Genomic DNA, 14,417 nt, shown 5'->3' on the forward strand with positions numbered 1-14,417 from the left:
TTGTGGGCGGTGGTGGGATGTTGTCTTCTTGAAGGTGAAGTAGATGCAGCTGTGGTCGGTCCAGTGTAGTCCGGTGGAGTGGCTGAAGGTGACGTGGCCGCTGGCGGAGAAGATGGGGTAGAGCATGTGGCCAGCGCGGTGGGTGGGGGTGTTAACCAGTTGCTTGAGTCTGAGGTTGGCGAGGTTGTCGAGCAAGGAGGTGGTGTTGTTGTCGTTGTTGTTCTCCAGGTGGAAGTTCAGGTCCCCTAGGAGGATGTATTCTGGCGAGACGAGGGCGTGCGGGCTGATGAAGTCGGCGATGGCTTCACTGAATTGTGTGCGTGGGCCTGGGGGTCTGTAGATGAGGGTTCCTCTGAGGGTGGTTTTGGGGTCGGTGTGGATCTGGAAATGTAGGTGTTCGGCAGCGGTGAGGGTGCCTTCAGAGTTGGTTGTGACGCTGATGGTGTTTCTGTAGATGATGGCGATTCCTCCTCAGGTTTAATTGATGCAGTCCTTCCGGGTGATCTTGTAGCCATCCGGGATGGCTATGGCGATGTTGGGGGCTGAGGAGGCGTTCATCCAAGTTTCCGTGAGGAAGGCGACATTTGGCGCTGTTGTGTCGAGGAGGTCCCAGAGTTCAATGGCGTGTTTGTGGATGGAGCGGGTGTTAAATAGGATGCACTTGAGGTGGTTGTTGTAGTTGCCTGGTCCGGAGGGAGGGGAGCAGGTTCGGAGGCAGGTGAATTTGCATGCTTGGCAGGTGAAGGGTCCGTGGGTGCGCTTCGAGGAGGCTCGGTAGCAGCCGGGGGGGTCGGCCGGTGTTGAGTGCGTGGAGGGCGGCCGTGTTGTACCTTAGACGGGTCGCTTGGCCTCGGCGGGGGCCAGGGGTTCTGGCGCTGGGCGAGGTCCAGGCGCGGACAGGCTTGCCTTTGGCGCGGCCTCCATATGAGGGGCAGAGAGAGGGAGGAGCAGGCGGGAGCGGGGTGGCGGGAAACAGCGAGTGGGCGAAGAGTGGGCGGGGCCGCAGGAACGCAAGCGGCGGGAAAGTGTCACAGAAGGCAAAAAGGGGGCCCAGGGGGAGGGGGGGAATACAGATGGTGAAACGATCTGCAAGTCAGGGGCACAGGACAAGTACACAGGGGCACAAAAAGGGGTTGACGGAGGTGGGAAAAACGAGCAGCAGGGGAAAACGAGCAACGATACAAAATTCAATGCAATACAATGCAGAGATAAACAGTGACGCAGAATACAACACCTGGAGCAGCACTGGGGGCTGAGCGGCGGCTGGGGGGGGGGCAACCTACCTGGTAACGGGGTCAAGGGTCGCTGTAGTTGAGGGTGGTGGGTTGGTGGTTGAAATTGTTGAAGAAGTTGGTGATCTTGCTGTGAAAGTAGTTTGAGAGGGCGTTGCAGAGTTCTGAGGAGGGATAGGATAGTGTTCTCTGTAGCTGTCGGGTTGGAGAATTCTTTAACCAATTTTCAAGAGTTCCTTTGTGTGGTTGGCTGTGGAGTCGATGCTGGAGGTGATCTCTGCTTTCTTGGCTACCTTTATGTTCTGGTGATAGTTGCTACAGGCTGTTTTGTGAGCTGTTCTTTCGGCGGGGTTCTTGGTGGTGCGCCATCGTTTCTGCAGTTGATGGCAGTTGGGCTTGGTGGGTCTTAATTTCCAGGGTTTACAAGCTTGCATGCGTAGATGTCTTGTTGGACTTTGTATATTTCAGTGGGCCAACTGTCTGTGCTGTCAGTGATCCAGGCAGCGAAGTTCTGGATGGCCTGGTCGAGGTCTTTTGAGGCCTGGGGTTGTGAGGTGGTGAGTGTAACCACTGAGTTTCGGTGATCTCGCTGCAGCTGAGGTGAGAGGAGGTCTGCAGTCTGGTGATGGTGTGCTGGGCGTCAATGATGGTAAAGTGTACAATGGTGTGGTACGTCTTGGTGATTTCTGTTGTTTGGCTGAATTTGGTTCTGTTGCTGGAGGTGAAAATGTGTGTCCGGCTGTGTGCATGGGTTCGGTGACCAGTTGGTTGAAGCTGATATGATTCTCCAGGAGGTCGGAGGAGTTGGGGTTCTCGATATGGAAGTTGAGGTCACCGAGTAGGACATACTGGTGAGAGTTGATTGCTAGGAGGGCGATGAGGTTGGGGATGGTGCTGAAGTCAGTTGTTCAGGTCCCGGGGGTCTGTAGACAAGGGTGCCTTTTATCGTGGTCTTGGCATCAGTTTGTAGTCGGAAGTTGAGCATTTCCAAGAGAGGTGTGGGGTCATAGTTGGTGATGGTGCATCTGATGGTTTACTTGAAGATGATGGCAATACCTCTGTCTGTTTGTTGGCAAGATATCTGTGTATCATCTTGTAGCCTTTGGGAATGGTGGCGGTGATGTCGGAGTTCTAGGAGGGGTTAAGCCACGTTTTGGTGATGAAAGCAACGTCCATGGAGAGGGTGGTGATGGTGTCCAAAATTTTTGTGGCATGTTTGCCGAGGGAGCAGGCATTGACCAAGATGCAATGGAGAGGTTGTGGGGTGTTCTTGGTCTTGTGGGGCAGGCATGGTGCAGGATCTTTAGTTGGTTCTGTTACAGGAGAAGGGGCGGTGCCAGCACGTGAAGCGTCCTTTGGTGTATCATGGGGATGAGGGGACACAATTCTTGCTTCAGCATTCGGGGTCCTGTTCCAGAATTCCTTGGCGGGGTACTGATCGGTGGCGGGAGGGCCGGGAATCCTGGTACTGGACGTTAACCAGCCGGCAGTGCATTGGCATCTTGCCCGCTGTATTTGTCTGCCGTGGCTGTGCAGCAGCCTCCATTAGAGGTCCTGGGAGACAGACAATAACCAGGACCAGGCAGGGGAGGAGAAGGCAAGAGAAGGTAGGACTAATGAGGCCAATACGCCAAAGAAAAGCAAGCTTTTACGAATGACGTGTCGGTTTTAGAAACAACACAAACGTAAACAAATTGGCAGCAAGGGGTGGAATTAAACCCCATCTTCCGAACACGGCATGCCTCGCAGAACAATGCATGTGCACTGCTAGGCTCAACCTAAAAAAGTAGTGCTTGAAAAGGATGCTGAAGGAGGACACAAGAAATGAATGCATAGATGGTCCAGTGGAGGTACAAACACAAGAAATGGAATGAAAGCCTACAAATACTAAAGGATTAAGAATCGTGCAGAAGAGTGTGATAATGAATTCAACCAATAGCAAGTAAGAGGTGGGCTCTAAGCTGAACGAGCACCGCAAGAATCCCAGTAATGGTGAGATCATGCTCTGTAAATATGTTATATTTGTCCAACCATTATCGCTTCTACTTTTCTTAAAATGTAATCAAGTGAATTTGAAACTTGTATATATGTAACTCTAACGACAAGTATCTGTAGTAGACATATTTACTTACTACCATTCTTTTTGATATCCAGGATTGTCTGAAACTAGACAAAGCAAGAAAGATAAAATGGCTGGCCTACGTGGAATCCTTTTTCACAGACATTGGTCATTCAGGGTTTTTCTCCGACCCATCATCGGTCACAGATATATCAAAGAAGGAACTCAAATTAATTTGTATGTCACATTTATCCCAAATTCGGTTGATGACAGAAATAGGGAAGCCCTCAGTCCAGCATTGTTTAATGATCCAGCTGGTCCCTACCATCCAACCTTATTTGCAATATGATTTGACACAATTCGAAAAATTTCTTCTCACCCGTTTTAGGTTTAATTTATTTCATTATCTGGTTTTGTTTCCCAAACAAAATGATTGGACACATAACATCTCACTGTGTCCCTGTGACCAAACATCATCTCAGTCTACTATTCATGTTTTATTCTTTTGCAAATTTTACATCCCACTTCGTAGACGATGGATAATACCAGTACTAAAAGCACTAAAAATCCGTAGATGCCGCCCTGCGTTTCTGGCATTACAATTCCTGGAAAATAATTTGATGACTAAATCGATTGCCCAATATCTTAAACTTTGTATCAAGCATCGATTGAACTTATGAACTTGTTAGATGCCCAACAATAATGCTTTATGAATTACCAGAGTTAAATTGAATGTATTTTTAAATATTTATTATGTTTTTATGTACTTTTATGGTCTTCAAAATATGAAAACCGAATAAAGTTAATTTTGATTTGATTTGAATTTAGAATGTATCTGCTTCGTACCTTTTATGCAATTCATGTACTCTGAAGTACTTATGTAATGTAACTTGTTCTATTGTAAAGCGCTCGGACACCTTCGGGTAAAGTTTGCGCAATATAAAAATGTAAAAAATACATAAGCTAACAATATGTCTGACAACTGAGAGTGCTGTCTAGTAGGTAAGACCTGATAGCAGATGACACCCACCAAATGCGGGAGTTGACAGGTATGCACATGCATTTTAGATATGCACATGCAATTTGTATAGCTGCCAACTCACATGGTGCCACAGTGAGACATATGATATCAGCTCCCATCACACAGTCTCCGGGTGAGGAGCCAATATCACACTGTGGCAGGAAAGAAGAGCTGAGAAGCTTTGAACTGCTGAAGTACATTAAGGGGTGGTGCCTCAGCAAGCTTTTTTGGGGGGGGTTTCAAAAGTGCCTCCTAGGTTCTTCTCCATTATAGGAAATGGGTTACCCAATCAAAATCCTCGGACCTGGGTATCAAGTGGTGTAGAAAATAATTGGTCCTGGACCTTTCTTTTTTACAAAAAACACTTTCTGAAAGAATTGTTACTTCCAAAATGATTCCGTGCATGCATACAATCCACACAAGATCGATTAAATCCAAATAAAGAATCTTCTTTGATGTGCAACAGCCTCTTTCCTTAAAAAGACATGTTTATTATTCATAAACTTATTACCAAACACTGGTAGACACTCTACCATGTATATAACTTGAGGAAAAAGGGGGGGTTGCTTCAATGGAAAGGTGCATAGGAAGGGTGCTTGGGTGTGGAGTGAGTGACGATAAGGAAAGAATCCAAAAGGCGTCAGAAAACAAACATTACTGTAATTCATATAACTGATAACAAAAATCAGTCTGTTCTGTCCTGTCCAACAGTATATTTATATACAGTTCATGAGTTCATTTTGATTTATAAACACAACAGAGGGCCAAAGGGAGAAGCAACCTATACAAGGTTGAAGGTAGACCTGGCTCCCGTGATGGCCACCCGCATACATGTTGCGGTCTCTTATTGGCCCACAAACAATTTAATCCTCAAAAATCCATATGAGGGATAGGTGAAAGGATCGCCATCTACACTAGGGTTGCGGTGTGCATCCACAATTAAAGTGAATCCTGCTCCGGTAGTGAGCCTTATTTAAAATGCGAGGCAATCAACAACTAATCCTTCAGCGTTCACGGAGAGCAGTCCTCACTCGGCTGACACCACCATGCCTTGTATAGGCAGCTTCTCCCTTGCCCCTTGTCCTGAAGAAGACCCGCAGACTGAGGTTACAGTTACCCTCTATGTCCCCAAGCCGGGTCGAAACGTCAACGCATATCCCCAAAAGGCCTGGACCACGTGTGTCCCCCCCTTCCTGCCTTCTTTTTACAGATGATATTTCTCCGCTGTGTTTATGAATGATATTGAACTTATGTACTGTATATAAATATACTGTTGGACAGACCAGAACAGATTGATTTGTTATCAGTTATATGAATCACAGTAATGTTTGTTTTCTGACGCCTTTTGGAGTCTTTCCTTTCCTTATCCTCACTCACTCCTCCTATGCACGTTTCCATTGAGGAAACCCACCCCTTTTCCTCAAGTTATATGCATGGTAGAGTGTCTACCAGTGTTTGAAAATATGTTTATGAAAAATAAATCTGTATTTTTAAGAAAAGAATCAGGCTGTTGCACATCAAAGAATATACTTTATTTGGATGCAATTGATCGTGTGCTGATTGTATGCATGCACTGAATCATTTTGAAATTAACAATTCTTTTAGAAAGTGTTTTTTGTAAATAGAAAGGTCCAGGGCCAACTGTTTTCTATACTCCTAGGTTCTTCTCGACACGAGGCCCCGCCCCTCCTCACACTGTGAGATTGTTCTACAAGTTGGCAGGTACGCATTTTGAAACGCTCAAAATAAGCCATTTTGCTTGTAGGAAATTATATTTGGATACAAACATGTTTTTTCAGTCGGAATTTCTACAACTGGTCGAGTTGGGAAACAATGTAATTAGGATAATCGACAAACGTGTCCTCACGACTAGAAAATTAACACAATAGCGACCAATGTATTTAAAACACAAACCATTATTACAGGGCATGGCGGACCGAGACATGGAGTTAGGCGGTCGCGCTGACTTACTGCGCAGCACCACCACTCCGCTACCGAGCAGTGCCCCAGGGTATATTCGGCCGTTACCACTCCAGCGGCAGTGACAAGAAATGAAATGCGTCACATGCACACAGTGAGCCTGAGGTCGCCCGTCTCGTTCAGAACAGCAGTCTCGAGACTCCAAAGCCCGCCGATTGGCTGCTTTGAATCTTCTGCGGACCCGCCTTGGTGTCAAATATACCCCCTATTATTACATAGGACGATCAGTCACAGGTAGACAGCCCGCCTTTCCCTTACTGCCGTTGGATAGTAATGATGTCATTCCCGCCAGTTTTTGATCGCTGATTGGTTGTATGGAACTGTCGGTCTTGCGGAGGAATCCTCTGAAGTGACGTCGCCGCCGCCATTTTGGATGAGAGGAGAGAAGGCGATCTGTCAGTAGGAGCGCCCGGTTGAGCGTGCGAAACCCCAGGATGTCAGCGGACAAGCTGGAGAGCGCTGGGAGCCATGGCGAAGACGATGAGGCTGGGGAGGAGAAGCAGGTATATGAAGGCCCCGCCCTCCCCCGTTTATTCCTACCGTACCACGTTGCTTGCCTTGCCAGCATTTGGAAAAGGCCAATCAGGATACGCCTTGGTGCTGACAACAAGCATCTCCAATTGAAAAGCGAGCGCCATTCGATGGGCATCTAGCTCGGCCAATAAGAATAGGGAGTGACTCTTAGGGAGTACTGTGCATCTTTTCCGTCTCCAAGGCCCGCCTTTTTGATCCAATATGACGCCCTAGCTGTTTTCAGGGTTACTGGCATCTTCTTTGCTTGACAGTTTTTGTTATTTGTTTGTTTCACAGGGAATCTACAGGACGGCGTAGGGTGTTTCTCCAGTCTCTTGTCTTCTTAGAGATAGGAGTTACACCTAGAATATGCTCTGCCCTCCTTGACCGAATGTTCTATTTCAAAGTCAGTTGAGCAGTCCTTGTGCTAGATGTAATCAGTGGCTTTTGGCACGATTGGCAGCCAGGTGTTGCCGTCTTATAGAGACATAACAGGTGTTTTTTTGGAGGATGTGCCTATACACTTCCAGCCATGAATATCGTTCCGTTGCTCCTTTTGGTGTTTCATAAAGTGGCGTTTAAGTGAAACTTATTCTTGTTGGGGATAATCTAGAAAAAGAAATGTTTATAGAGTGCATTGTCTAAATATTTGCCCCTGGTTGAGTTCTCTTAGTGTCTATATTATTGTCCCTGCTCAATGTACGGTTTCCCCAGATTAGCAACCATCAAATGAAGGGTATACTTTGCTGTACAGTCAGCAATAACAAACATGACTCAGAACCCATGGGACTTGGTGGTGCAGGTGGGTGGGAGGAATATTATCAGAAGGCATGATTTTTCAGGAAGAAGCGAGTATGCTCATATGCTTCACTCGGTGATCTCTTCAGCTCTCAAGCTAAACTGACTTGATGAATTGGGGCAATTATTGAAGGCTAATTCCAGACAGCTGATGATGACTGCGAAATCAGTCAAGGTTGAGAGGGATGTAGAGCGAGCGCACGCGGTCATATGGTTTGCATTTAACCCTTGTCAATAATCAGTCAGTCAGTCAAAGTTCTTTATTGCGATAACTTAATATCATACAAAGACAATGGCATAAAAACCCAAACAACAAATAACATGAATTAAAAAAAAAAAAAAACAATTTAAAACAATTAGAACATTAAAAAGAGCATTTCAGATAAAAATCACTGCACCATGCGACAAATCATTAAGACTTTGTAATTGCGTGGTATTAAAGTGCATTAATAATAAAGTGCATGATAAAGTGCAATATCCCAAGGAATAATCCCCGCATAAATGTTCTGCTAAGATACACACTGTGGTCTGAAATTCGTTAACCTGAAGTTGCCATCGGCCCGACTAGTTAATAAACAAGTCTGCACTCTTAAGTCTAGTATTCCTGCTCCTTATTGCTCTTACCAGGAAATTTGCCACGGAAAACATGATCCTGGGAGTTTGCAGCATTTGTAAGTAAATAAGAGCAGGTCGGACCAGGATGAATCCCGCTTCCTTAAGAATAGGCACGAGAAACTGCCTCCGGGCATCATTATAATAGCTACAGAACATTATAAAGTGCATTGTGCTCTGATCTGAAAAAAGATCACATGAACATGGCGGGGCCTTATCAGGGGTGCTCCACTCAGAGTAAAAACCCAGGTTAAAATGAATTAGATTAAATCTAAAACGGGTTAAAATGAACCTATGATAAGGGTTAGTCACCACATTAAGGTAGTTATCAGGACCACTAGGTATAGCCAGCAGGAGGCTGGCCCTAACACAGGGTTTCTGTAGCTCGACTTCCTCCCTCTCCAAGGAAAGAAGGTCTTTCATAGCAACCTTGATGAGGACAACGTCATTGGATGTTATGGAATCAGTGGCTGTGTATAGTTCAGGCCTCCCTAACCTACAAAAACTGTCCTTAATGTACTTTAACCATCCTATCTTATGTACATTATCCAGGGTCAGACAATCCCTTATTATGGAATGGTTTAGGGGAATTTCAGGATTAAGCCACAACTTGAGCCATGCGATTAATGGGGCTATTCTAACCAAATCGCTAATAAAGCCTTCTCCTAGCTCCTGGTGGACAGTATAAGATGGGGTTGACTGCGGGACGCCCAAAACTGATCTGAAAAATCTGTTTTCCGCGGTCTGTATGGGGTCTACTCTTTTGTACCCCCAAAGGGAGCTCCCATATGAAGCTACAGAGATACATTTGGCTTTGTATATTTTGCTGATGGCTTCAAAAGGCCTGCCCCCTAGTCTTTTTGAAAAGCCATGAAGGGCCGCGGAAGTTCTAGCCAGTGTAGCTACTCTACTTTTTACATGAGGGCCCCAACTACCTTTCTCATCAAAGGTGATCCCCAGATAGGGGAAAGTAGTAACCCGAACAAGTTTTTCCCTTCCGCAGAAAAAGGTTTTATGGACGGATTTCCTTGAAGCCTGACCCATAAACATGATCTGGGATTTTTTTGCGTTAATTTTCAGGTCTAAGGAACCCATGAAGGATTCGAAAGCATCCAACAGCCGTTGTAGCCCCACTCCTGTTCGCGCCAGAAGCACCGCGTCATCCGCGTACAGGAGAACTGGAATACCCTGTTCCCCAGCACGTGGAATATCGCAAGTGACCTCTCTTAGAGCGGGCTCTAAGGCATTCACATACAGCGTGAACAGTAGAGTTGCCAAGATGCATCCCTGACGGACACCTCTTTCAGAAGCAAACACTTCAGTACATCTTCCATCAGTAGAGACTCTAACCTTAGCAGACAGGCCAGAATGCAGGTCGGACAGTAAGTTGACTATAGATCTGTCCAGACCCATCTCAACCAGTTTACCCCAGAGCTTAGATCTATTGACCATGTCGAATGCAGAGGAGAGGTCCATGAACCCTAGGTACATGGACCCATCCTTAGCTCTGGTGTATTTCTCAATCAGTAGATGGAGATTGAGACACTGGTCCAGGGTGCTTCTCTTGGGTCTAAACCCGTATTGGACATTGCTCAGGATGTTGTTCTCGGAGGCCCATGTGTTCAGTTTTGCTAATAGCACTCTCCCTAAGATTTTGACTGAGGAGTCTATCAGTGAAATGGGCCTATAACATGCAGGGTCCTGCCTATTGCCTTTTTTAAAAACCGGAATAATAGTTGAAGTTTTCCAGGACTTCGGAATGTTGTCACGGTTTAAGGCGTTAAAAACCCTGCAAAGCAATCTTGCCCAGAAGTTGGGGAAACATTTAAAGGCATCGGCCGGAACACCATCCGGTCCCGGTGCCTTTTTTGTCTGTGTGCGACTAATGGCATCTAAAATGTCCTCAACTTCAAAGTGCAGGTGGTTACCCAGTGTGGTAGTAGACTCTTCATGAGCACTATTATTGGCTAGGGACTGGCCTGAATATATGTCTCTAAAGTGTTGAATCCAGTCCTGATCTGGAATATTTGCTTCCAGAGGGGAGTTATCCTCACCTGTAAGAAGGGGTTGATTAACAATTCTCCAGAACTCCCCACTATTTTTTAATATGGCTGGATCTGTAAGTTGCGCCCAAGCTTCATCTTTAAGCTCTTTCTTTCTGGCTGCAATAGCTTTTTTGTATAAGGCCCTACTAATCCTAATAAGGTCGCGATCCTTTGGATCGGATTTGAGGGCATTAAGCAGCACAGAATGTGCTAGGGAACAACTGTGATCAAACCATCTTTTAAGAGGTTTTGTCTTGGTCTTACTGATCAGAGAGAGCCTACCATTTATCTTACAGCATATATTAGTAAATGCGAGAATGACATCCCCATCATTAGCATCAGTCGATAAGCAGACCCCAACCTCTTCCTCAGCATCTAACAAAAGTTCCTGAATGAACGGTTCTGGGGTTATGCTGTCCCATTTGAGTCTGCGTCTTTGGTCCTTCACTTTGAATGGTCCATCCATAAAGGTTGAACCATGTATGCGTCCCAATAATTCACCCTCTCCTATGTCCAGAGAAACTGGGTTGTGGTCACTAAAAACAGATATCACAGTTCTATACATAAAAACATTTGATAAAAAGCATGCAGAAATAAAAATATAATCAATGATAGAGCCATTGTCTGAGCCCTTAAAGGTAGGGGCCCTGACCTCCTCCCCACAACTAGATTCATAAAGGTTCCATCTAGCAAGAAAGTTTTCTAGACATTCCCCCTGCTTATTGTGCGCCAGATGGACCATTGCACTGTTCGGGGGGGAGTCAACGTCATCACAAACACATGATAGTGAACAAGGATGTATATTAAAATCCCCTAAGAAAATAATTTCAAATACATTAACATCCTCACTATAGACTGACAGAAAATCATCCAATCTACCGAGACTATATAGCGTACAATCGGCAGCATTGGAGTTATAGAAGTTAATAAACAAAATATTAGGAGACTCATCACGAGACAATTCAACGATAAGGCAATGTTCTGAACCTGAGGCTAGTACCTTGAAACCTCCCTTAATATCAAGTTTAAACAGGCTAATCAAGCCCCCCTTAGCCCTTCCTGCTGAGCTAGCCACGGCAGGAATACTAAAGTAGCTGAAGCCATCAAGAGAGAAGGTGTTGTTAATGTCCCAGGTTTCCTGAAAGGCGATAACGTCATACTTGGATATAAAATCTAGCCAAGTTGCATTATCTGCCTTTGTCTTAATGCCAGCAATATTCCAGGTAAGAATGCTAAAAACAGGCACATTGGTCCTAGGCTTTACGAGTTGTTCTGACTGAAGTCAATCATTATGGTCTAAAAATGAAAGGGGTGCAAAGCGGTTAGACAGTAAGAGGGGTTGAGCAAAAGGATTCTGAAACCCTTGGGGTACAGAATGATTCACTATATTGCGCGTTTGTTCAAAACCCCATCTCTGGTGTGTATCAGGGTTAGAATCCCAGGCAAAAGCTGGTGTTTTAGGGTATGTGACATTCTGTTGTTCACCATAAAAGAATTTAAGTGTCAATGGTACAACAGAACCCTGCCTACGCTGTGGTGGGAGTAAGTTGATTAGGATGTTAGGTAACACCCCTGTGTGAGTAAAACTTACTGCCACACAGTCCCCCTTGAATTTTCTAGGGCGATTGCCCAGCCATGAGACCCTTTTGGCTGTTTTGATTTCCTGGGCCAGCTGCCACCCACCCCCTGGAGCTAATTTCATATTTGTTGTTAGCCACTGTAGGGCTTTATTAGACAGGGAAGATGGAGATTCCTCAGTACCAGCTTCTAGTGGTGGAACGTTTGCCAGAACTAGGACGACCGGGGAGGCTTCAACTATAAATTGAAGTGGGTCAGTTGGTTGGTCTTGAGCAGGGGGTATCTCAACCGTTAAGGAGCCCTCCCCTCTGCTGGTACCTGAACTGCTAAAAGGTTGGTCAGGAAGCTGGGGTGGTGTATTACTAGGGGCTACAACTGGAATCACCCTCTCTTGTTCGTCCTCCTGACTTCTGGTATTTCCCATATTTACCACCGCTGTCATAACACAGTCAACCCCCTCAGTTAGTTTGTTCATCTGCCCTCCCAGCTTTTTAATCTCGGATTGAAGTTTATCAATTTTAGAGAGCAAAGGCTTGACGATGGTTTTAATTTTCAAATCAATTAACTCAGTGAGTCTATCGAGTAAGTCCTCATCAATGGTATTAGTAGACTTTGCACGCCCCCCTCGAGTCTCCTTAGGAGGAGCTTTTGGGGTGTTAACCATCTTCCTTCTGGTCCCAGATCTTAGACCACCCCGCCTAGGTGGATGTTTCTTTTTCCCGGAGTCCGAGCGGGAAGGGAGTTCAGTGATAGAGGTGTCATCATCAGTGAGGGATGCAAGAATTTCCTGGTCCTCATCACTGACCACTTGATTCCCAAGGTCCACTAAGAGAACCTCGGAGCCAGATCCGGATGGTACGTTGCTGGTCGCGGGGCCGGGTTCCAATGTTGTGGGACATATAAAACTGGCATCAGGGAAGGTCTGTAAAGAGACTATGTCCTCCGGTGATGGGGTTAGGGAGGGGGATAAACGACGTAGGTCAGGTGACTGACTAAGACCCAAAGATTCTCTCCTTTGAGAGTTGATTTTTTCCACAGTCTGAACCAAATAGTTCTTCATATTATTAGCTTGTGGTACTTGGTTCTTTTTTGACATTATGACTAATGTAGCGCAGAGCCTAGGTAGCTAAAAATGTACGTGGGGCTGTTAAAAACAATACAGTCTTACTTGGTCTGCTGATTGTCTCTTGTGCTTCTGACAGGGCTTCTGGCCCTGCCTCCTCCTGCCGATGAGGGCCGTAGAGGGCCCGCCCTTTGCCCGGGCTTAGCCCCGGGCGTCCCGCTCGCGTCCCGCGACGCGGGGGTGCTCCTCCTTTTCAAAGCCCCAGTTGGCGCTCTCTGAGCGCAGCCGCGTCACTCTAACGCGCCGCCGCGGTACCTGCCGGGATTTGGAGTCTCCCGGAGCGGCGGCGCGGAGTCTGTGGTCTCCTGACTCTTGGCGGTGGCGGCGGCGTGGGCAATGGCTGCTCCTTCCTCCTCGTTAACAGGTAAGAGTATGCGACTCTCGGCGGTGGCGGCGGTTTGTGTTTGGTCTCCCCCGCTCTGCCGGGGTGCTCCTCCTTTTCAAAGCCCCAGTTGGCGCTCTCTGAGCGCAGCCGCGTCACTCTAACGCGCCGCCGCGGTACCTGCCGGGATTTGGAGTCTCCCGGAGCGGCGGCGCGGAGTCTGTGGTCTCCTGACTCTTGGCGGTGGCGGCGGCGTGGGCAATGGCTGCTCCTTCCTCCTCGTTAACAGGTAAGAGTATGCGACTCTCGGCGGTGGCGGCGGTTTGTGTTTGGTCTCCCCCGCTCTGCCGGGGTGCTCCTCCTTTTCAAAGCCCCAGTTGGCGCTCTCTGAGCGCAGCCGCGTCACTCTAACGCGCCGCCGCGGTACCTGCCGGGATTTGGAGTCTCCCGGAGCGGCGGCGCAGAGTCTGTGGTCTCCTGACTCTTGGCGGTGGCGGCGGCGTGGGCAATGGCTGCTCCTTCCTCCTCGTTAACAGGTAAGAGTATGCGACTCTCGGCGGTGGCGGCGGTTTGTGTTTGGTCTCCCCCGCTCTGCCGGGGTGCTCCTCCTTTTCAAAGCCCCAGTTGGCGCTCTCTGAGCGCAGCCGCGTCACTCTAACGCGCCGCCGCGGTACCTGCCGGGATTTGGAGTCTCCCGGAGCGGCGGCGCGGAGTCTGTGGTCTCCTGACTCTTGGCGGTGGCGGCGGCGGCGTGGGCAATGGCTGCTCCTTCCTCCTCGTTAACAGGTAAGAGTATGCGACTCTCGGCGGTGGCGGCGGTTTGTGTTTGGTCTCCCCCGCTCTGCCGGGGTGCTCCTCCTTTTCAAAGCCCCAGTTGGCGCTCTCTGAGCGCAGCCGCGTCACTCTAACGCGCCGCCGCGGTACCTGCCGGGATTTGGAGTCTCCCGGAGCGGCGGCGCGGAGTCTGTGGTCTCCTGACTCTTGGCGGTGGCGGCGGCGTGGGCAATGGCTGCTCCTTCCTCCTCGTTAACAGGTAAGAGTATGCGACTCTCGGCGGTGGCGGCGGTTTGTGTTTGGTCTCCCCATAATCTTATCATAGTATTTCAATCGGTATTTGTAGAGTGCTTCGCAGTC

The 14,417-nt window shown here is 47.5% G+C and overlaps 1 protein-coding gene across 2 annotated transcripts in view; it reads left to right on the forward strand.

The window, feature by feature from the left end:
* Positions 1-6,651: 6,651 nt before the first annotated feature.
* ENSA (endosulfine alpha) overlaps positions 6,652-14,417 on the forward strand; it is a 31,977-nt gene continuing 24,211 nt past the window's right edge. For both annotated transcript variants that reach the window (XM_086947459.1, XM_086947460.1), the window contains exon 1: positions 6,652-6,795. In XM_086947459.1, the coding sequence (XP_086803585.1) occupies positions 6,727-6,795 (69 nt within the window). In that variant the 5' untranslated portion in view covers positions 6,652-6,726. The remainder of the gene's footprint in view (positions 6,796-14,417) is intronic.

Source organism: Lissotriton vulgaris, chromosome 12 (assembly GCF_964263255.1).
Source record: "Lissotriton vulgaris chromosome 12, aLisVul1.2, whole genome shotgun sequence".
Taxonomy (NCBI): Eukaryota; Metazoa; Chordata; class Amphibia; order Caudata; family Salamandridae; genus Lissotriton; species Lissotriton vulgaris.